The sequence below is a fragment of the Oncorhynchus mykiss genome, chromosome 26, assembly GCF_013265735.2.
Source record: "Oncorhynchus mykiss isolate Arlee chromosome 26, USDA_OmykA_1.1, whole genome shotgun sequence".
Lineage (NCBI taxonomy): Eukaryota > Metazoa > Chordata > Actinopteri > Salmoniformes > Salmonidae > Oncorhynchus > Oncorhynchus mykiss.
The window spans coordinates 32,585,505-32,608,234 of record NC_048590.1 but is presented as its reverse complement, the minus strand read 5'-3'; the positions used below and the strand labels follow the sequence as shown (position 1 = coordinate 32,608,234).

Sequence of the window (22,730 nt, the reverse complement as noted above, 5' to 3'; positions counted from 1 at the left end):
AAGGGAGCTGGTATCAAAGTGCATGTACAACACCTATTGTTAGAGCTGGTCGAAAACAACATGTATTTACTTTAGAGTGGCAACTAGATGGGGCTCAATACAGCTCTGAGTAGGAATTCTTAACACTGTTCAACATTTTAACAATATTTTATGAGCCTTCATTTCTGTTTATGTGTAGCCTGATATAGAACAGTGAAAAAAGTTCCACAGGTGAATGAGTTTCCCTATACAGATGGGTTACAAGCGGAATGAACGAACATCACAAGTCTCCATGTCAACAGCATTCACATGCAAGGCCACATGACTTGACAGTAAAACAGCATGTCTAATAACTCAATCTACCCCTTCCGTTCAATTTTACATTGAAAGGAAATATATGTACAGTAAACAGGGAAAAGCTCAGAAATGAACCATTCGAGAAAAAAAAAGATTGGAAGAGTTGAATTATTCATGGTAAAAACCATCCACATACATTAGTAGTTAAACATTTTATTACTAAATAACAAATTATTGGTACAACAAATGTTAATGTAGGAAATAATGTAAAAACATTCATTCTACAACCAAAAATAAAACTAAGAACAACTTCAGAATCATACACAATTCAAGCAAAAACGATTCAAGAAATCCATAGGACTTAATTTCTCTCTCCATAGCTACACACAATTCCCCAATATCTATACGACATCAGCAACATCTGGTCAAAAGCAGGTCTCACATCCTCTTTGTCACACTCTTGAATTTCTGGGAGGTTTTATAGAATATGGACTTCTTCCTCTGAACATCCATGAGGTGAAGATTCCCCTCAGAAACACTCCTCATAACTCTTCTGGGCTCGTTCTCCTCTGACCCTAAGGAGAAACACAATGCTTAGATAGAGCCCCCGTCTCTATGGAGAGCTTCAAATTAAACGTTTTTCCTTTGCAGTGTGAAAAATCCCATCATAAAAAAGTTGGTTATTTTAAATTACAAAAATTGAATAATAAAACAAATTGCTGTCTAAAACACATCACATCAAAAGTACGCAATCTGATGAGAAACCAAATTCTGCAGTTGTCCAAAAGCCAAACAAAACCCTTCAACATAAAATACACGCCATACGTAACAGGCAGACAAGCGCCTTCATTGTAGATTAAAAACAGCTTGGTTTTCTAAAAGCTTGTGTCCTTCATAACAGGCATATAAAAAAGCATATTCTGGCCCTGCCCTGAACTTTGTGTTGCAGCTGACAGATGTAGGCATAAGCTCTGCGTGTAAGCACCACTAATTGAAATGAACATGGGGATTTTAGAGGGGGAAAAAGCCACACATGAATATATTTTATAAATAGTGAATGAAAGCAAACTACACTGTTTCCCTTGGTCACTTCAGGGGAGAAACACTGGTATTGTTGCACTCACCAGCAAAACGACGCACTCTTAGTGGTCTGCTTGCTACTACTGTGGGGTCCTGCTTTATGCGCTTGGGTGCTGAAATGATTTCCTGCTCTCTGCTGCTGCTACAGGGGGAGATGGAAACACAAGAGATGAAATACATTAATATCTGAGCAGCACAACACTTCCTTCGCTGATCCTTCACTAAGAAACATTTATTTTGAGTATGTCACAACCACACCTACCAGTTCATTTTGCGTTTGCCCTGCGCAGCCGAAGTCATGGCCATGTAGGTCTTGCCACGTCGGATGTCTAACAGAGATGGTATCTCCAGTCTGCGGGAAACAACAAGTCAGGCAATGTCACTTTCCTTCTCAATATTTGAACAGTCTCTGACATGTGACCAAAACATATAAACAGACTGGAATGAGTACAGCACTCTGATACGTTAGACAATTCTGAGCTCTCCCACTGCCACTTGCTCGTACCTAAAACTTAAAAAGACATGGCAGCTCAACGTTTAGAAATAAGTACTTGGAGGGGCTCGAACCCGAATACAATTTCTGCCAGTCTGTCTCCTGGGACAAAATGTGTCAAATAAAAATGTGAATCGTTGTAATAGTAAGAGGCAAAATAAATATATATATATATACACACACAGAAAGTCTTAATCTATGAATGTATGCATTGTTTTACGTTCAGCAGCTAATATTAAACTGGACTGTGGAAATGCCGGAGTATGATGACCATCTTTGACAATACCACACCCACCTTTTGGGGGGTTTGCTCATGTCATTGGCTCGGGGAGCCTGCTGTTGGCTTGGACTCATGGGGCACAAAGTCTCAGCCTGATGATTGGGGCTACATTGGTAAAGGATGGCGGTAGCGTTGGCAAGAGCTGCTTCATTGTCTCCATCTTCAATGTCAAATGTCATGTTGGGGTCATTGACTGCAGAGTGCTGGAGAGGCAGGAGTGAAGGCCTGTTGAGTGTACTGCTGGCCTCTGGAGTGTAGAGCAGTGGAAACATCCCTTCCTGTTTTAAAACCTCCTGGAGGACCATGGGAACCTGCGCTGAGGCGGAGACAACACTCCCAGGGTTTGGTGGAGACACTGCCAGCTTCCTCCTGGTAGGTTTCTTGGGAATTGGTTCCATCACTGTCACCTGGGCCGCTGGGCCTAGAAAACAACATCAATAGGATTTATTTTTTATGAAGAAGCCAAAGAACCAAACAAATTTAAGCCTATACATGATCAAATAAATTGCTATCAAGTTACACAACACACTTCATCAAGGTCAATTCCATTTCAATACAGTCCAATCCATGTACTGCAAATTGACAAGGGGATTCTTTTCAATTTTGGCCTAGCTCTACAAATCACTTAATGAATTGAGAGGTCAAATGGAATTGAAATTGAAAAAAAATCATAAACATCCTCCACCAAGCACTTTTACATGGAAGTATTCAGTGAGGTAAGACCTTTGGAATGTTGCGGTTATAGAAACGTATAGTAAACGTTTTACTTGACAGTCACATCTGTTCTACACACATTTATATGGGGGCGTTCTATAAGCTTCTTCCTGAACAGGGTTCAGGGTTCATCTTGTTCAGCCAGAACACTTTCTGTTAGTGGTTGGTGAGGTCTTGCTACTTGGTTTACTAGTTTGAGCTCAAGTACAAGATAAGAATGCATTATCCAGTCTAAATCACAGTAGGCTGTCAGCTTCAGCATGTGGGTATTCACGAACAACATGGCAGTAGTTTGACATAGAAATGTCATACATGGACCAGGGATGAAAGTTTATTTTTTAATTTTATATCCCATGACTGGAACTGGAGTCGATCTTAGATTGGCAGGAAAACGTTTTGCCTCGAGGTCCACATTGGGATGTCAAAATTCAGAGTGCTGCACAGATTTTTTTTATGACCGATATGTTTGTCAAAAATAGATTTGCGGTCATGAAAAAGGGCAGTTATTTGAAAACAGATATGTCCATTACAATTTTTCACATATGTTCTATCTAGTCTTTGACATTCAAGTGTGGTCTGGAGTGTTTTTATTTTAACACCCCAAATAATCACCCTCCTGGAGAACTTTAACCCCTGCATGGCCTTACCATCTGTTGAAGCACCATACTCATATTTTAAGAAAATAAATCACATCTGAATAGATCTTAGGTGGCACCGGTATAAAAAGACAATATCACCACCATTGAAAGATGAAGGAATAACATCTCTGTAAAATACTGAAAGGAGAAGTCGATGTCTGCAGTAGGCCTAATATGGGTTCTCATCTTTTGGCAGTTGGAGAAGTGTAGAGGGAGCCAAAGAAAGTGAACCTGGTGACCTTTACACAGTGCAGACATTAATCAGAGGTGTAAGGGAGTAAGGGCCGGGACACATTCATGCTCACAAATTGAGTTTCACCAGTCCCGACAAGCCCTGCTACTGTGACATGGAAGATGGCTAAGTAGGGGAAAGAAAAGGAATCAAATGAGGCAAAATAAAAATATAATTCGATGTTTCAAAGAAACCAAGACTTAAAGCCCTCAGAACTGCCTCAATTAGTCAGGGCACGGACTCCACAAGGTGCTGACTGCGTTCCACAGGGATGCTGGCCCATGTTGACTCCAATGCTTCCCACAGGTGTGTCAAGTTGGCTTGATGTCCTTTGGGTGGTGGACCATTCTTGATACACACGGGAAACTGTTGAGTGTGAAAAACCCAGCAGCGTTGCAGTTCTTGACACAAACCGGTGTGCCTGGCACCTACTAACGTACCCTGTTCAAAGGCACTTAAATCTTGTATCTGGCCTATTCACCCCCAATGGCACAGATACACAAGCCATGTCTCAATTGTCTCATAAATCCTTCTTTAACCGGTCTAATCCCATTCATCTACAGTGATTGAAGTGGATTCAATAAGGGACTATAGCTTTCACCTGGATTCACCTAGTCAGTCTGGTCAGTGTTCATTAATTTTTGTACACTCAGTGTATATTTCCACACCACGAGGTTGGAATAACTGTTTAATAACAGCTGTTTGAAAAGACAAAAATGTAAGCCTGTTTTGGTGGGATGGAGTTTTGGCCTGCCCTGTGACGTCGCCAAGCGGTAAACTAGTTAATGGACCAATAAGAGTTCCAAACCACTCTGCCAATAACAGCTAGTTTTCCCCCTCCCCACTCAGACCACTCCCAGACAGTCCTAGATAAATTCTTGCTTGAGAAATTACTCTTTGCTAAGAAGCTATTTTTGCTTCTTTTTGACATTTATGGAATACAATCACAGTAAGAGGACTTAATTGTTATCCAGAAATTATTTGATACCGAGATAAAATCTGCTGCATTTGAACTTTAACGAAGGAAACATAACAAGGCCACATAAAATCCTTATGGAACACAAAGCAAGGAATGAGGGAAAACAACGTATGGCCGACAAAGCAGGAGTGGACATAGGCCTAACATAGGATAAGTTATTTCATGGTATAAGTGGTTCACAATCACTAGCCATAATGGATGACTCATACGCTTAGCAACCTGTCGTACAAAGGATACAGCTACACTGAATGGATCACCATATTAGTCATCAGTGAGGATGAGTCATACACACTACATACTGTTAATTATTGGTCATTTGATCAAGACTAAGATACAACTAACTTTACATACAACTGAATAAATGGGAATAATTGATATTGGCTACACAATACATTTCTAATATACACCAAAGTCGTTTTAATAGAAAACGTGTCTTCCGTTAACCGGCCAAAATGTTATGAATAGAACTTTGGGATTTCATTCTGTAATAAGAGCTTAAATGTATTAACATGAATAAATATGTTTTACGAGAATAGGAAGACTATGATAAAACCTGGCTGAGATTGACGATTGTCACCTAAAGAACATACGTAAGCAGGGTTGTTCGAGGTTAATGGCTGGTGTGTAAGAGTCAAGTGGAGAGCATCAGAGCACGAGGCAGACTCACTTGTTGCAGTGAGACACTGCGGCTGCATCATTTACATGCTGCTGACCACAGCCCTGTGACACCGCTTCCTACCTACTACATTTTACTGAGGAGGAGGCAATTCCCAGAAATGTGAACTGTGGTGGTGGTGGATTTGACATATTAATTTTCCTACCCACCACCGCACAGACAAAATAGGACAACCAACTAAATTGTTTAATGTAGAAGCTTTTAAGTGACAATGCTCACATTTTTTAACAACATTCTTGTGTATCATAAAAGGGAGGGGGGATATGGAAGATTAATGGACCTATTTATTCATACGAAGAGCAGAAAGCAATATTTAGGAAATTTGAGTCACAGCTCAGATAGCAAGGCAGGATGAGGGGACAGTGATAAATGGTACCGTTTCTGATGGAGATCTGGCCCGGCAATAAATGGCAGCCAAGTTCTTTCAATCACATATTTTTGGCTTGTAGGATTAATACATGCATGAGGTGCTATTTCTGGTGGAGACCGCACCGTATTAGGGTCGCTTGGCTGCTGCCTCCCACTTTATCGCTGACGGGGAAGGGGCGTTTACGCTTGCCTTACCTACCATCTTTTCTTTTCTTTTCTGCAGTGAATTAGCATTTTCATGAATGAGGTTTGAGCAGCCTGGGTTGGGAGGGCTGGAAGCTGGATTGACGGAGTACAAAATATGGAGGAAAGGGGGAGGGGGCAAGGAGGAAGAGAGTGATCGAGCAGGAAAAAGTAAGACTGGCACAGAATGAGGTAGGAGAGAAAGAGAGAGAAGAGTGATTGAAATTGTGTGGGCCATCCTGTGCTGATGGGTACAAGGCATTGGACTGGTGGGGTGCAGAACCCTATTGAGAGGGTCATGTGTGGTGACCTGCCGTCGTATCCACTTAGAGATGGTGCTGTAATGAGAAGGTTGGAAGAGGGAGGATCTCCATACTCAATCATTATCAAGCACTGATGCTAGTTGCACAAACACAGAATAAAACAAGGAGTTCACACTAAACAGGTAACATGACTTGGACAAGATCTTATTTCATATCTAAAGTGTAAACCATAGTCCACAGACACAGAAGCGATAGTCCAGCGTCCCATTGTGACATAGCTACCTGGATCTGAGACAACCATCTGCAGGGGACACAAAGCCAGAACGCGCACCGCTCCACAATTCCCAACCAACTTTCTGGTCTGGTACGCGTCCTCTACTCATTTGAAAGTGTTGACAGTTGGCGAAACTGCTTGAGGTGCTCTCAGAATGAGAAAAGTATGAAAGCCAACGGTCCAATACTCTAGAACACTGCAGTGCGAATGTGTACTGGTTTTGGACTATGATAAACCCTTAAGGCCATTCATGTAATGCACAATCACAAAAAGCCACTCTGAAGTAGATAAGACATGCAAAAGAAATAGGGCTGTGACGGTCATGGAATTATGGATGACGGTTATTGGTCAGCCAAATGACCGTGGTCACCATTATTACAGCTCGAATAGCAAAATAAAATACACACATCTCCTCTGCTCTGCTCCTGACTGTATGTGCTGCTGCCTGTTTGCTACAACACCTTGCTTGTTTCAGCAAGGAGTAAAGTTATTACATTGTTAACAGTCCATGTTACCGTAGAAACAGACTCAACCGTACAAATGCCTGTCTTCAGCCAGCCGTTTCATAAAAAAAGCTAAAACTTACGAGGGTTATTTTATTTTCATGACGGTTAAACAGTAATTGTGCCAGCCCTAGTAAAAAGTGTTTTAAAGCCATTTCCTGTTGCGCTGTGGTCGTCCGGTGTTGTTTTCTTTAAAAATGTAGCCGACGTTTCCCACAATGTGTTTCAATCAAGTGTAGACCATCTGTTCAGCAGAAAATATCATTACAAACAATTTGGACAGCCATATTTCACATACTTCCTTATTGTACTTCCCTAAAGGTTTTCCCAGTCCTTTTCTTTCTCTAAAGGGGTCTCGAGTGTCATTTCATTTTCACAAAATATCTTTAGTTCCAGACCAGAAAGTCTGCAGTGCTGCACAACTGGAAATCAAATTCTATTTCATGTCGGAATACTTTTTGAAGTTTCTGTAACAGTTTGCCTATTTTATTTTTCCTCGTTTAAGAATCAGTTGAAGTGCCAATTGATATCCCATCATCTCCAGGATGGCAGAAGGGAAATTAAGTTGTTACACTAAACACCAGTGATCAGTGGGAATAAAACAAAAAACACTGTTAATCCACAAATCAATATTACTAATTTCTCACTTCAGTTTGAGCACTACAGTGGGGATGTTTAATATTGTCAGTTCAATATTTTAACCATTTCAGTCCTTGTGGTCTTCTGAAACAAGCCTTCTCTGTTAACATCCCAAGTTTATACTAGTGAATCCTGAAACCAGTTTTAGCACAACTGAAATTGCTGATGAACAATTAACAGCTGAAACAGAGCTTTTACCACAGGAGTGATGACTTTGATGGACATATTTGATCCCCTCGGAGTGTCACTATGAAGGATTCCATGTGGCAAGCTGTTAGATTAATGACCAGGTTAGCAGGCCTGAGGGAGAGTAAAGACAGGTTTACCTGTCGATGATGGATTGGGTTGAAGGCGCAGCGAGACTCTCCTCTTATGTTTCTCAGCACCTGAGTGACAGACAACAGTATGTTCAACAACACCGCCTCCTTCATGAATACCATGCCACCCCCGCAGTTATCAGCACAACACACAGCATGACTAGCATCACAGCTCAGCCTGCACAGTTATCAATAGAACAGACACAATCGTGCCTCAGCATTTGGCTGTGGTAAATGTGAATAATCATCATGAACTGTGTAGCAACGTCTGCGATTGTACACTTGCCTGGTTAAAAAAAAATGGGTAGCCCTTTACACTTGTATCTGTATATGGGTTGAAAATGTCAGCTTTGGACATTGATAAGCTCTTAAATTGGAACAGTACAGTGACATGCTATACGTGACGTCAGAACTCAGGCTCTGCACTTCACAGCTCTGTATGGGTTTTGACTGACAGCCGTTCTGAACTTGAGCACCGCACACGACAAGAAGTTGCCCCCATCCCTCCTGCTAATTGGGCAACTTTAGAAAATGTTTTGTCTGAGTGAGGGAAATGCTGTAAATTACAAGGACTCTATGTATTTTGAAAGATGTGACGCTAAGGATTATAATAAATACTGCTTTGATGGCATACAAGCAAGCCTAACACCCATGAGTCCTAATGTGCACTTCACATTTCCATATCATAAAATGTATGTAATATACATTGTCAACGTTTATGATTACTATGTTTGATGTACAGTTACAAGATAACATGGCGTTATACCCCGAGTTGCCCTGAACAGAATGAGCCTGTTTGTTGTATTGTGAAGAAAATTTGCCGCGAACCATGTATTTGGATTTACTCATGAATCCATTCCGTGCGCATCAAAATTACAATCTGTTTCTCTGAATTGCTTTGTGAAAGCCTAACACTAAGATCTTATTTTATCATTTTGCTAGTCATGTTGGCAATAGAACGAGCGCTCAAATTTCACCCACTTGTCCAGGATTGTTAAAAAACAAAACAAATGTGGCGAAAATTACTGTAAATTTAAAAATGCTCATAAAATCAACAGTGTAATGTTTGGATTCAGTCTTGTGTCAGCTGAACGGTTGGCCCCACCTTTAGTCTAAAAATTTCCTCATAATCTCCAAACTGTTCCCTTCTAATTTCTACCATATTTATGCATTTCCATATTTTTTCTTTAAGAAACATTTCAATTTAGCTCTATCCCTATCCAATTCCCACAAGTGTAAGGGGTTAAAGGTTCAATGCAGCCATTTTTAATCAAAATATGAAATCATTTCTGGGTAACAATTAAGTATCTTACTGTGATTGTTTTCAATTAAAAATGGTCAAAAAGAAACAAATATTGCTTCTTAGCAAAGCGCAATTTCTCAAGCAAGAAGTTTTCTAGGACTGTCTGGGAGTGGTCTGAATGGAGAAGGGAAAACTAACTGTTATTGGCAGAGAGGTTTGGAACGTTTTCTAATTAACCACTTGGTGATGTCACCAGGCAGGCCAAAATGCCACCCCACCAAAACAGGCAGACATTTTAGACAGTCTTTTCTTAAACAAAAAATGGGCATCATCATAATCTTTACAATTTCATAGTGTAAATATATATATAAAATGCAGGAAATCAGGTTTTGATTGCACTGGGCATTTAACTAAATGTTGCTTTAAATATATAATAACAGTAGTCTTCAGGATAGTCATTGCAAGGTGAAAACAGAGGGAATAGAACAAACAGACGGGACCTATTGAGATCTGGTATCATACATTTGTGCTCATGGCTTGTGAAAGGAGGGTCAAATTACAGGATATCACTCAACTACAAGCACAAGTGGACAGGGCCAAAAATACAGGTGCAGGGGGACAGGTGCGGGGTGCACCTGCTGACATATGATGGACAGCAACATAGTAATTAAGTATTGCTGGCCAGCTTTGGTTCACGCTCCATTGTCTCCTAGGGGCTGAATGTCATGAAAGGAGGCCTGATGGCGCACTGGTGCTGGGTTATACAGGGTGTGATAGGACCTGGAGAATGGTGGCTCCCGTGTGTAGGCTCCCATGATCAACAGTAAATAGAGCCCAATAGCCCAGGGCCACCAGATATTGCTGTATGGCCACTGGTGGCCTGAAAATAAAGCACTACAGGGGGGTATACTACAAAGCAAGATCAATGGCCAGCTAACTTGCCAAAATATATTTTGATTTTCTAGAAAGAATGGGCATGGTCTAATTAAATCATCAACCAAAAACACATATTGAACTTCAGCTTTCTCGATGAAGCAGAAAGTCAATAGCTTTGTAGTTTACCCCTCAGGGGGAAATTACATGTCATCGTTGTCACTGGGAGTTGAAGCTAAGTCTGCGGTTTAAAAAAAAACATAAGATGTGAAGTCATGACTTACTACTACAGGGACTGTTTTGATGGGGACAGATGAGGTGTGAAAATGACAGGATAGGTACGAGCTCTGGCCTAAGCCTGGAACCCTCAGCCTGGGTCTCGTCGTCCTTCTCCTGATCGGCCCACACCACACCCCTCTCCCTGAGGACCAGGTGCTCCAGGTCCTGGTTCTCAGCCTCGTCGGCAGCTGTGACCAGGCCCGACCCCCTCAGCGTCCAGTACTGTCTGCTGTAGGCAGGCAGCAGCATGTGCACCATTCTGAACAGAAGAAAGCATGAAATTCAGGCTTAAAAGATGTTCTGTTGAGTCAGTATCACAATCTAGAGTGTAAAGTTGCCAAAGTGAATTTTGTTGCACATGTATGCAACACCTAGTATAGTATTATTCAAAAGACTAATAGTCTCTATTCACTAATTCATATAAGTAAGCGATAACGACACTGTACATTCTCTGGAGGTAATGTATGACACAGGTATGGATGGCACACAGCCATTCATACTCACATAGTACAGTGTGAGTCACATGACTCATACTCCATTTTTCATAAATATTATTTCATATCACTCCCATCTTAATATGTCTGTGTCTACCTGACCATATTTACCCCTTCATGTAGGATTGAGGCCTGAAGATTCCTTCTAAAACATGTAGCAATATCTCTACAACAGATGTTGTGGAGTATTGGCTCAGATTGACTTAAGTCTACTTGACAGGTCTGAAAAGTCTGACAAACCCCTTTAAGACTATCTTATAGTAATATCACTGCATTTCCACTCTGTCTTCAGTGGATACAGGTGGATGATTCAACTCTGATACGCAATGCCAGGCTTTTGTTCCAGTCTTGCTGTAGTATACCAGACTCCAGCAATCAGCTGCTCAACAGGAACAAAAGCCTGCACACCCAGTAGCTTCCAGCTGGAGCGTTGGCTTGGCCACATGTTTTACACAGTAAGTGAGGTATTTTTCAACTGTGGTATCACTGGGGTGAAGAGTATCAAATACAACAAAGAATATCGGTATGGAAGTCCAAGTTTTGGTGACAACATTACGTGTTTAATACTGAAAAAGAAAAATGACCTACTTTTTAGTCTGTTTGTTCTCCTGGTCCTGGATGCCGATGAGGTGGGTCATTTGCTCAATGTGCTGCTTGAGGTCCTCTACCTGTAGCTGGAGCCTGTGGCAGCGAAGGTCCTTCTGGAGTACCTGGACGGGAAAGGGGAAAGTGGAAGAGCTGGTGAAATGACCATGAGGGAACATATTGAGTAACCCTGACCACAGTTAGAGAACAAGCTGGCAGGGAGTCATCAGTGACGCACAAGACAATGAGTCTTGAGGGGTTTATTTTGTGCCATGCTTCATCTCTGAGAACCTGTCTTCTGGGTAAAAAAAAAGAAAGAAGCTGTCATCCAACTCTGACGTAAAAGAGTATACGAAACGACAGCAGAGAGAACATTTGACAAGCGGATGAATCATTGTTCTGTGCCACTTCCTAGAAGAGGGATGATAAAGAGAAAATAAACATCTACATGGTTTTAGGTAACTGGCTGTGTGAGGGATGCATAAAGATCATTGATCCATTCACCTCAGTCATCCACCAGTGTACAAGAGCAATAATAAGCACAGTTCTAATTACCTGGAGAACAGATGGAAGAAAATAAACTGTCACAACAAGTTGGGATGTATTTGCAAAAAATAAATATATATACACAGCTCAAAAAAATAAAGGGAACACTAAAATAACACATCCTAGATCTGAATGAATGAAATATTCTTGTTAAATACTTATTTTCTTTACATAGTTGAATGTGCTGACAACAAAATCACACAAAAATTATCAATGGAAATCAAATTTATCAACCCATGGAGGTCTGGATTTGGAGTCACACTCAAAATTAAAAGTGGAAAACCACACTACAGGCTGATCCAACTTTGATGTAATGTCCTTAAAACAAGTCAAAATGAGGCTCAGTAGTGTGTGTGGCCTCCATGTGCCTGTATGACCTCCCTACAATGCTTGGGCATGCTCCTGAGGGATCTCCTCCCAGACCTGGACTAAAGCATCCGCCAACTCCTGGACAGTCTGTGGTGTAACGTGGCGTTGATGGATGGAGCGAGACATGGATGTTCCAGATGTGCTCAATTGGATTCAGGTCTGGGGAACGGGCGGGCCAGTCCATAGCATCAATGCCTTTCTCTTGCAGGAACTGCTGATACACTCCAGCCACATGAGGTCTAGCATTGTCTTGCATTAGGAGGAACCCAGGGCCAACCACACCAGCATATGGTCTCACAAGGGGTCTGAGGATCTCATCTCGGTACCTAATGGCAGTCAGGCTACCTCAGGTGAGCACATGGAGGGCTGTGCGGCCCCCCCCAAATAAATGCCACCCCACACCATGACTGACCCACCGCCAAACCGGTCATGCGGGAGGATGTTGCAGGCAGCAGAACGTTCTCCACGGCATCTCCAGACTGTCACGTCTGTCACATGTGCTCAGTGTGAACCTGCTTTCATCTGTGAAGAGCACAGGGCGCCAGTGGCGAATTTGCCAATCTTGGTGTTCTCTGGCAAATGCCAAACGTCCTGCACGGTGTTGGGCTGTAAGCACAACCCCCACCTGTGGACGTCGGGCCCTCATACCACCCTCATGGAGTCAGTGTCTGCTCAAACGGTCAGAATCATGCACATTTGTGGCCCGCTGGATGTCATTTTGCAAGGCTCTGGCAGTGCTCCTCCTTGCACAAAGGCAGAGGTAGCGATCCTGCTGCTGGGTTGTTGCCCTCCTACAGCCTCCTCCACGTCTCCTGATATACTGGCCTGTCTCCTGGTAGCGCCTCCATGCTCTGGACACTACGCTGACAGACACAGCACACCTTCTTGCCACAGCTCACATTGATGTGCCATCCTGGATGAGCTGCACTACCTGAGCCACTTGTGTGGGTTGTAGACTCAGTCTCATGCTACCACTAGAGTGAAAGCACCGCCAGCATTCAAAAGTGACCAAAACATCAGCCAGGAAGCATAGGAACTGAGAAGTGGTCTGTGGTCACCTCCTGCAGAACCACTCCCTTATTGGGGGTGTCTTGCTAATTGCCTATAATTTCCACCTGTTGTCTATTCCATTTGCACAACAGCATGTGAAATTCATTGTCAATCAGTGTTGCTTCCTAAGTGGACAGTTTGATTTCACAGAAGTGTGATTGACTTGGAGTTACAATGTGTTGTTTAAGTGTTCCCTTTATTTTTTTGAGCAGTGTATATATACTTTTAAAGTAGCATAGAGTTAACTTCCTGTGATGCGTTCACATCCCTTCTATAATTCTCTCTGGGAGATGAAAAAATTACATATTAAAAAGGGATAGTTCACCTTAACTATAAGTAGAACCATTTCTATGTATAATTAGCAATTAGATTATTATATGGATTATATGGATCTTATCCAGAGAGTCAGCAACTAAAAAGAAGGCTTAGTAGCTTAAAATTAAGCTGCATTGTCAATAAATCTTCACAATCCCTCCTGGATTTTGTGAGGATTTTCTGTGATATTTGCGGGAAACAATGCACTGACAAGGGAAAAAAAATTGTGTTGACGTGTGGCTTGATTGAACCATATAAATGTGCATGACTGTTTAAAATTGAAATTCTTTGCGGACTCAAAAGGAACACCTACAGTTGAAGTCGGAAGTTTACATACACTTAGGTTGGAGTCATTAAAAATCGTTTCTCAACCACTCCACAAATTTATTAACAAACTATAGTTTTGGCAAGTCGGTTAGGACATCTACTTTGTGCATGACAAGTAATTTTTCCAACAATTGTTTACAGACAGGTTATTTCACTGTATCACAATTCCAGTGGGTCAGAAGTTTGCATACACTAAGTTGACTCTGCCTTTAAACAGCCTGGAAAATTCCATAAAATGATGTCATGACTTTAGAAGCTTCTGATGGGCTAATTGACAATTGGAGGTGTACCTGTGGATGTATTTCAAGGCCTACCTTCAAACTCAGTGCCTCTTTGCTTGACATCATGGGAAAATTAAAAGAAATCAGCCAAGACCCCAGAAAATAAATTGTAAACCTCCACAAGTCTGGTTCATCCTTGGGAGCAATTTCCAAACGCCTGAAGGTACCACGTTCATCTGTACAAACAATAGTACGCAAGTATAAACACCATGGGAGCACGCAGCCATCATACCACTCAGGAAGGAGACGCGTTCTGTCTCCTAGAGATGAACATGCTTTGGTGCAAAAAGTGCAAATCAATCCCAGAACAGCAAAGGACTTTGTGAAGATGCTGGAGGAAACGGGTACAAAAGTATCTCCATCCACAGTAAAAACAAGTCCTATATCGACATAACCTGAAAGGCCGCTCAGCAAGGAGCACTGCTCCAAAACCGTCATAAAAAAGCCAAACTACGGTTTGCAATTGCACATCGGGAGAAAGATCGTACTTTTTGGAGAAATGTCTTCTGGTCTGATGAAACAAAAATAGAACTGTTTGGCCACAATGACCATGGTTATGTTTGGAGGAAAAAGGGGGAGGCTTGCAAGCCGAAGAACACCATCCAAACCGTGAAACACGGGGGTGGCAGCATCATGCTGTGGGGGTGCTTTTCTGCAGGAGGGACTGGTGCACGTCACAAAATAGATGGCACCATGAGGCAGGGAAATTATGTGGATACATTGAAGCAATATCAGTCAGGAAGTTAAAGCTTGGTCACAAATGGGTCTTTCAAATGGACAATGACCCCAAGCATACTTCCAAAGTTGTGGCAAAACGGCTTAAGGACAACAAAGTCAAGGTATTGGAGTGGCCATCACAAAGCCCTGACCTCAATCCTATAGAACATTTCTGGGCAGAACTGAAAAAGCGCGTGCGAGCAAGGAGGCCTACAAACCCAACTCAGTTACACCGGCTTTGTCAGGAGAAATGGGCCAGAATTCACCCAAAAGACTAAACATCTTCTTCTGCAACTGGATCCTGGACTTCTGAATGGGCCGCCCCCAGGTGGTAAGGGTAGACAACAACACATCTGCCAAGCTGATCCTCAACACGGGGGCCCCTCAGGGGTGCGTGCTTAGTCCCCTCCTGTTAACCCATTTGTACCTTGTCAGCTCAGGGATTTGAACTTCCAACCTTCAGGTTACTAGTCCAACACTCTAACCACTAGGCTACCCTGCCGCCCAGTATATAGCCTATTTAATGTTATTTTATTGTGTTACTTTTTTATTTTATTCAAGAACTCTTTCTTGAACCGCATTGTTGGTTAAGGGCTTGGTAAGCACTTCACAGTAAGGAATACCTGTTGTATTCGGTGCATATGACAAATGCAGTTCAAATCAAATTGTGAGCCCTCTTTAGGTACTGCGGCGATGGGTCAGCTTTGTGATAACATTGCAATGTTTTTACTGTTTTATGCAGAAATAGTGCAGTGATTTGTCAAATTTGTAAGCCCTCACATAATATGCAGGGAATTGTTGATTTAGCAAAAAAAAAAAAAAATACAATCACAGAATCCTGGAGGGACCATCTTCCTCTACATTTCCCCTACCAGTACATGAACAAAATAACCCATATACCACACCACTAATACCACCCCTGGGTCAAGAGCTACCATATCTCCTGACCCCTCCAGCATTTGCCTCACCACTGGTGGCTGGGAGTCCTGTCCCAGTAGCTTCATCTCATTCTCCACGCGGTGCAGCCAGCCGTTGTTCTCAAGGAAGCGCAGCTCAGCCTCCTCCAGCCTCTTGCGGATGTGCTGCTGCTGTGTGAGCAGGGAAGCCAGCTTGCGCTCGTGCTTGCAGGTGGCCTATTCAACAACAGAGCCTGTCAGATTGGGATACGACAAAGGAGTGTATGCACTTTAAAACATCCATCTATCACTGGTACATCATAAAAGACATGCTCCTTCTGGGACCATTTTCTGGCTAAAACAACATGGTGATAAGGAGGACCTTTAACAGACCTTCTCAGTCTTGTCTTTGGCACTGAAGAGCTGGGCCTGCTGGTTGCACTCCTCGCTGTGGCGCTGACGTAACTCATTCTCCTTCAGCTGGCGCTCCAGAACAAGGTGCTCCCTCCTGATCTGAGTACGGCTGGAGAAAATGCTCTGTAGGGACTCTGACACCCTATCCAGAAAAAGGAGCAACCAGCCAGTTATCATTAAATTGAGTCTTTGCTTAATAATGGAGGGCAAATATTTATATAAAAAAAAAAAAAAAGTTTCAGTGTTTGCCCTTCCTCAAGTAAAAATGTAATGTCATGTTATTGTACAACTCAACAGGTTGAACAGTGTTCAAATCAGGCAGCTGCCCTGGATCACCCCCAGCAGCTTTGATCTAATAAGGCAGAGGCCTTGCAACAATGTCTCATTCTAGTAAAGGAAGAGGGGTATGCAGGTAAATAAATAAACAGACAGTGGAGAGCAGCCGCTGAGATGTGACTGCACTCTCCAATGTAACCCCTGTGACGTAGGAGCCGCCGTGGCCTTGCCAGACTGATGAATTTTTTATTGTGTGAGAAGCATGCTGCCTCTCTTCAGAGCCTCACATTGTGCGAGTTGTGAATTCTGATGCCGGTGAATGAAATGCGTGGGAATGAGACTCATTCAGCTTTCCGCCCCCCCCGCCCCCCTTCCCTCTCTCCCTTTTTAAACAGATGCCACTGCAGCCCTTAGAGGGGACTGAAGGAAGGACATTTTTTTAAAGCTAATATCGATATATTGTGTAGCTTTATTTACGTGGCTCACAGCTGCCCCTATCAAAAATGCAGAGCAAACTCTCCACCCACCAGGTCCTTGGGCTTTGTACTTTTCCCTCAACATTATAAATTATCTATGGATTTCAATTAAAGTGTACAAGTTTAAAGAACAACACTCAAGTGTGGTGCATATTATGCATAACAGAACTTGTATTACTATATTAATACAAGTTTTGCCTTTTGGTTGTTGCATGCACATTGGCACAAGAAATAAGTGCTTACTTGTGAATCTCTGTTTGGTTCTGACTGGAGATGGTATTAGAGCCTCCAGGAACAAGAGGGTCCATCTTCCTCTCCTCATATTCTTTCAACTTCTTCTTCAATTGAATGATCTGAAATGGCATAAACCATTGATAAATTGTGAAATCTATGTCCACACCTTTTCTGACCATAAAGGCCTCCAGTCTGTGTAGTAGAGATGGGTGCTTCATCTTATATTACCTCTTCTCGCTGCCTCTCACATATCACTGCATACTGGCCGATGTGACTGTCCAAGCTGACAACATTCCTCTTGAGCTAAAGGACAAGTAGATGCATGTAAAAATACATGGAGGGAGAAAGAGGCATTACAAACAGAAATATTGTAAGAAATGCCATGTAGTACAAGTTTCACTGTCAAAACCACCTCTGAACTTATGTTTGGCTTTTAAAAACAGAGTTTATTACAAGTGAAGGTACACCAAGGAGAGCACGGCCAAAGAGGCCTAAGTAAATCCTATAACATTGCTGGGATGGGTGAGTAGTTTACTGACCGATGATTTGATCTCTTTGGCCCTGTTGGCGTATTTCAGTGTGTTGTGGGTGTCGTCATAAGATTTGGAGGAGGGGCTAATGTTGGCAATCATGACCGTCCTGCAGTTCCCGCCAAGAGAATCTTTAAGGAGTCGTGTTAGCTTGCTGTCCCTGTATGGTATGTGGGCTTTCTTACTCTGCTAAAATAAAGAAAGAAAAAACAACATTAGCCCGAGAAGAGTAAAAGTGCAAAACAGGAAATGGTTAGGCCTACACATTCAGGTTTGAGGTGGGGAAAGGTCTGAAAAACCTCACTGGACATTAATACTTTTTTATTTATATCAATTAATTCCAACTTGCGTGCGTTAAAATGGAATTGACCACAGTCCTATGACCCTTTGGGACTCAAGGCATACAGTAAATGCCCAGTGACAATGGGACAACACACAAATAAGGCTGTATAGGGGGGCATTTTAGAATAGCCAAATACACTGAATGTACAAAACATTAAGAACACCTGCTCTTTCCATGACAGACTGACCAGGTGAATCTAGGTGAAAGCTATGATCCCTTATTGATGTCACTTGTTAAATCCACTTCAAATCAGAGTAGATGAAGGTGAGGAGACAGGTTAAATAATTATTTTTAAGCTTTGAGACAATTGAGAGATGGATTGTGTATGTGTGCCATTCAAAGGGTGACTGGGCAAGGCAAAATATTTAGGTGCCTTTGAACGAGGTATGGTAGTAGGTGCCAGGCACAGAAGTTTGTGTCAAGAATTGCAACACGGCTGGGTTTTACATGCGCAACAGTTTCCAGTGTGTATCAAGAATGATCCACCACCCAAAGAACATCCAGCAACTGTGGGAAGCATTGGAGTCAACATGGGCCAGCATCCCCGTGGAACACTTGACACCTTGTAGAGTCCATGCCCTGACAAATTGAGGTTGTTCTGAGAGCAAAATGGGGGGGTGCAACTCAATATTAGGACGGTATTCTTAATGTTTTGTATATACACATTCTTATTGGCAGACGGTAACTATTTGTTTCCATGAAAACACCCAAGCACATTATCTTCTGCTGGTGTGAATGTGCTATGTCTGAATTCAGCCTGGCTTCACTAATGGCACAGATGCGTCTTGAGTACATTACATCTGTTCAGGTGAGTCACAGTCGCATGGAGATTCAAATGGCAGGAATTACCAGGAACTTGCAGAGGAAAAGTGATCTGCAATGGGCTGGGGGCTGCCCAGCTGTTCTCCCTGGCCGAAACCTACATCTGGAACCAGGAAACCCTTATATTTCCAGCTGATCCTATGGGAGCTCAAAGTTTGCAGCTAAAAGGAGGTTGTCCCAATTAAGCAGAGTGAGTCTTTCGCCGGAGCAGGATTTACAATGTACAGAGTAACAGCCTGAGAGAGAGGAAATGGGCCAATGGAGAAAACCACAAAGGCTAAATATGCAACTGCAATTCATGGCCATGGGACCAGTCCAAGCTGGGACATCAAGGTGTCATTCCCTAAAGCGAACAACGGTGCCATAAAAATAAACAAAACAAAACATTTCAGTACAACGGTGGCATGTTTGTGCAGCATTTCCTAAATGCAAGTGGCCTGCTTGTGGAATCCCCAGGGACAGTGGTAAACCGGGACGACTCAGTGACAGGTTAATGTATGCAACTGGAATGAAATATTACCCAAATACTTGGCTTGCTAACAGACCAAGCAATGCTCCTTGAATCACAGGGAGCTGCTCACTTTTTTCTGGCAACGACTGAGCAGGGGAGTATTGCTGCCAGTAGGATGTAAAATTGCAACCAATTAAACAAAATACAGACAAATTGAAGACAGAATAAATTAGACTAGACCGACCTAAATATCCACAACAAGAAAAAATATTATCTTAAAAAATGCAGTGTGACCACAGAAATCAACTGGCAGAGAAAATGAACGACAGCAAGGGATAACCCTAACACCATTCACTGGCGGGATAAACATAAGAAATCAGTTGTAACGCCAGGGTAGTGGGTTCAATTACCGGGACCACCCACAAATAAAATGTATGCACACGTGACTAAGTTGCTTTGGATAAAAGTGTGTGTGTGGGGGAATGAATTCAATAGTTTAAAATGACTAAACCAAATGGAAACTGTGTAGAAATGATAATGATCCTACATTCATGCGGTTTCTTGACTGTGGTAGCTCGCTTATAATCCCCAAAATGAAAGCCAGAAAATCTGGGAGCATTGAAAATTCCAAAAATGATAGATAGATAGATGGAGCACTATCTTTAGCCAATTTTGATGGCAAGGAAATATAAGTTTCAGTGCATCCCTCTGGACTTCGAACACCGAATGCAGCCCCCAGGGCAAAATGAGTTTGACACACCTGTCATAGTGTTAAATCTAGACAGAAGTTTGTGTATTCTCAGTGGTGAGGAAGCAGCACCAAGGCCTGCTCAACATTGTTTACGAGTCACACAGAAATGCCTCTGGGTTTTATTGTCAAAAGATCAACCAGTATTATGAATTATATTGTATTCTATGAGCAGAAACATTTCCTTTGAATAATTTAAGGTCCTATTCAATCAGAAACATGCATCAAGATGCTTTACACATACCTTAGGGTCAGCCAGAGCGTTGATGACATTTCCCAGGGCAAGGAGTGAACGGTTGATGTTAGCGCCTTCCCGTTGACGTGCTCCCTTTGCATTAGTGGCACTTGCTCGCTCGGAGCCAGCGAGGTCAATCAGACTCATTTTGGCCACACGGACATTTGGATTAAGGCTAGCCGTCCTGTCCTGTTGCTTCAAGTAAATCTAGTGGGACAAGAACACCAACAATTTCATCTTCACCTGTCCAGTGACTGCAGTGGGTAAACCTGACAGACACAACATCTGGTAAAGGAGGAACGTTAGATGACGCCACTCTATTGAAATAGCCTACCTGAAATACAGCATGGGACCGTGACGAGGTGGCATTCATGTCAGTGGGGTGTTGCGTTCTATTCCGATTGCCATAATCCAAAGCTTCAAGGATGTGCTCAGCAGACTTAGGCTACAAAAGAGGTCACATGAATACTTTTAAACAAATAAAACCAGAACACATAAATCAAAAAGAGATGTAAAAAATAAAAACTACAACACACCTGACAGACACAACAAATAACCTGTTGATCACTAACCTGGTGCAGAGTAAGGCCTTGGATAACCACTCCTTTCGAGGGGTCCTCCCTCACTGCAAGAGGGCCCACATTAGCCAAGAGGTCCCGGATCTGCTCATTATAGACCTGCAAACCAGTTATGGCAAAAACTTGACTGATTTCTATTGACAATTTAAATCCTGATTGTTCATGAATAAAATGTGTTTCTTTAATTCCCAGCTTTGATGGAGGAAGATATTTCCTTGATTTCTGTGTAAATGTATTAATTGAAAAATCAGACAGACAAAATCAAAGAGTTACCTCAAGATAAGAAAATGCTACATCAAATATTTTCTCCTCCTTGACTTGATCCATACGGTTGAAGAGCTCCGTCATGGTGCGATACATCACACCCGGGTCATTGCTTGAGCCCAACATGGTGTGTGTCTTGCCTGCTCCTGTTGCGCCATAAGCAAAGACTGCAACATTTCAGAGAAGGATTAGTAATTAAACATGATCAAAACTTCCACTCAAATTAAAATAAATCAGATTTTGGTAGGTTTAAATGTAACACCAAATGTATTGGAATTTAACTGCTAAATGGAGTACAATGTACTATGACATTCATTTAAATTAAGCTATTTGAAACACTGTTTACATAAAGTCCGTCTCAATGTGCACATAGCCTTACTAATCAGATGGTATAGTCCTGTAAAGATTAGTAGGCTTAGGCCTATTTTATTACCTGTACAGTTAAAGCCATTCAACACTCCATCAAGTATCCTTTTAGTGGTGTTCTCAAAGATATCCACCTGAGAAGAATCCTCCCCAAAAACATTATCAAAGACAAATTTCAGGTCCTTATTGGCTCTCTTGTTGACATCTCTGTTTCGAACTCTTGGCCCCCCCCCGAAAGCTGTCATTTGCTGTTCCTTGGGGTCAAATATTAGCATGTGGTTGTCCACAACTTGGACCACATTCCTGAAGTTCTCGCACTTCTCATTGTCGTTAGTTGGCCGCACACGAACAACCACTTTGACATGGCTGCACACGTCCATGACTCTTCTTATTGTGTATTGATCTAGTTGAGAGATCACAAGGAAGATGCTTTAGCTGACTAAACTCCAAGGTGAAAGATGTTTCTGATATACTCCAATGGAATGGCGCAGAGGCCAGGCTTTGTGGAATTGGGCGTGGCCAGATGTAATAACATAGCTAGCTACTTGCATTCGACAACATTACATTTTAAGCAGTGAACATATACAAATATGTTGTTACATAAAGAACAGGGCGACTTGAATGTCTCGTGTATTCGTCGCCCGTAGTGCCTTGTTGTGGCTAGCTAACATTAGCAGTCAACAAAGAGCCATATAAACTCACCTCCGAGCGAAAACAGCAAGTGCTGCGAGTTGTAAAATACATCGTAAACATTACTTTTGCTCTGGAGCGAAGGATAATACACCCACAGCTTACCTTAGACTCTAATTGTCTCACATTTGCGGCTTGTTAGCAAGTAACGTTACAGCCACCGCTACTTTTTCTCACAAGACGAGCGCGTCTTTTCAAAAACAAGCCCCCTCTTCCTTCGCAACAGCTGATTGGCTATGCACCTTGAGTGACGTCGGTGAGCTTGGTGTTGCAGTCATTTGATTGCAGTATTGGTGTAGGAAGTGGTTTAAAAACTCTGTTCGTATGCCAGCTATTATCTAGCTTTTTTTTTTTTTTAATAATGTAATTGAAACCATTATGACACATAGCTAACATAACAAAGTAAGTATAA

General features: G+C 42.2%; 2 protein-coding genes across 6 annotated transcripts in view; one reads left to right on the top strand and one right to left on the bottom strand.

Moving 5' to 3' along the window:
- Positions 1-473: 473 nt before the first annotated feature.
- LOC110506652 (kinesin-like protein KIF18A) lies at positions 474-22,599 on the bottom strand. 5 transcript variants are annotated; one of them, XM_036963294.1, is made up of 18 exons: positions 22,424-22,599; positions 21,696-22,031; positions 21,272-21,429; positions 20,993-21,097; positions 20,755-20,865; positions 20,430-20,627; positions 17,831-18,010; positions 17,520-17,594; positions 17,301-17,410; positions 16,285-16,447; positions 15,964-16,128; positions 11,394-11,515; positions 10,317-10,570; positions 7,926-7,985; positions 2,145-2,544; positions 1,619-1,708; positions 1,401-1,498; positions 474-851 (listed from the first exon to the last, which is right to left on the bottom strand). In XM_036963294.1, the coding sequence occupies exons 2-18, from the start codon at positions 22,006-22,008 to the stop codon at positions 715-717; spliced, it is 2,739 nt and encodes a 912-aa protein (XP_036819189.1). In that variant the 5' UTR covers positions 22,009-22,031; positions 22,424-22,599; the 3' UTR covers positions 474-714. The 5 variants fall into 5 exon arrangements, with proteins under 5 accessions (XP_036819189.1, XP_021442106.2, XP_021442105.2 ...); XM_021586431.2 differs by having other exon boundaries at positions 2,145-2,550; positions 22,331-22,598; XM_021586430.2 differs by having other exon boundaries at positions 2,145-2,550; positions 22,424-22,598.
- The window catches only part of LOC110506653 (12S rRNA N4-methylcytidine methyltransferase), a 55,294-nt gene continuing 55,159 nt past the window's right edge, over positions 22,596-22,730 (top strand). The window contains exon 1 of the mRNA XM_021586435.2: positions 22,596-22,720. The gene's annotated coding sequence lies outside the window, so the exon portion shown is untranslated. The remainder of the gene's footprint in view (positions 22,721-22,730) is intronic.

Excerpts from the sequence above, each read along its gene's own strand:
- LOC110506652 (XM_021586431.2), bottom strand. The coding sequence starts at position 22,008 with ATGGACGTGTGCAGCCATGTCAAAGTGGTTGTTCGTGTGCGGCCAACT. Across the intron at positions 21,430-21,695 it reads GAATGGCTTTAACTGTACAG|TCTTTGCTTATGGCGCAACA; the intron begins GTAATAAAATAG and ends GAAATGTTGCAG. Across the intron at positions 1,709-2,144 it reads ATGAGCAAACCCCCCAAAAG|ACTGGAGATACCATCTCTGT; the intron begins GTGGGTGTGGTA and ends TGTTTCCCGCAG.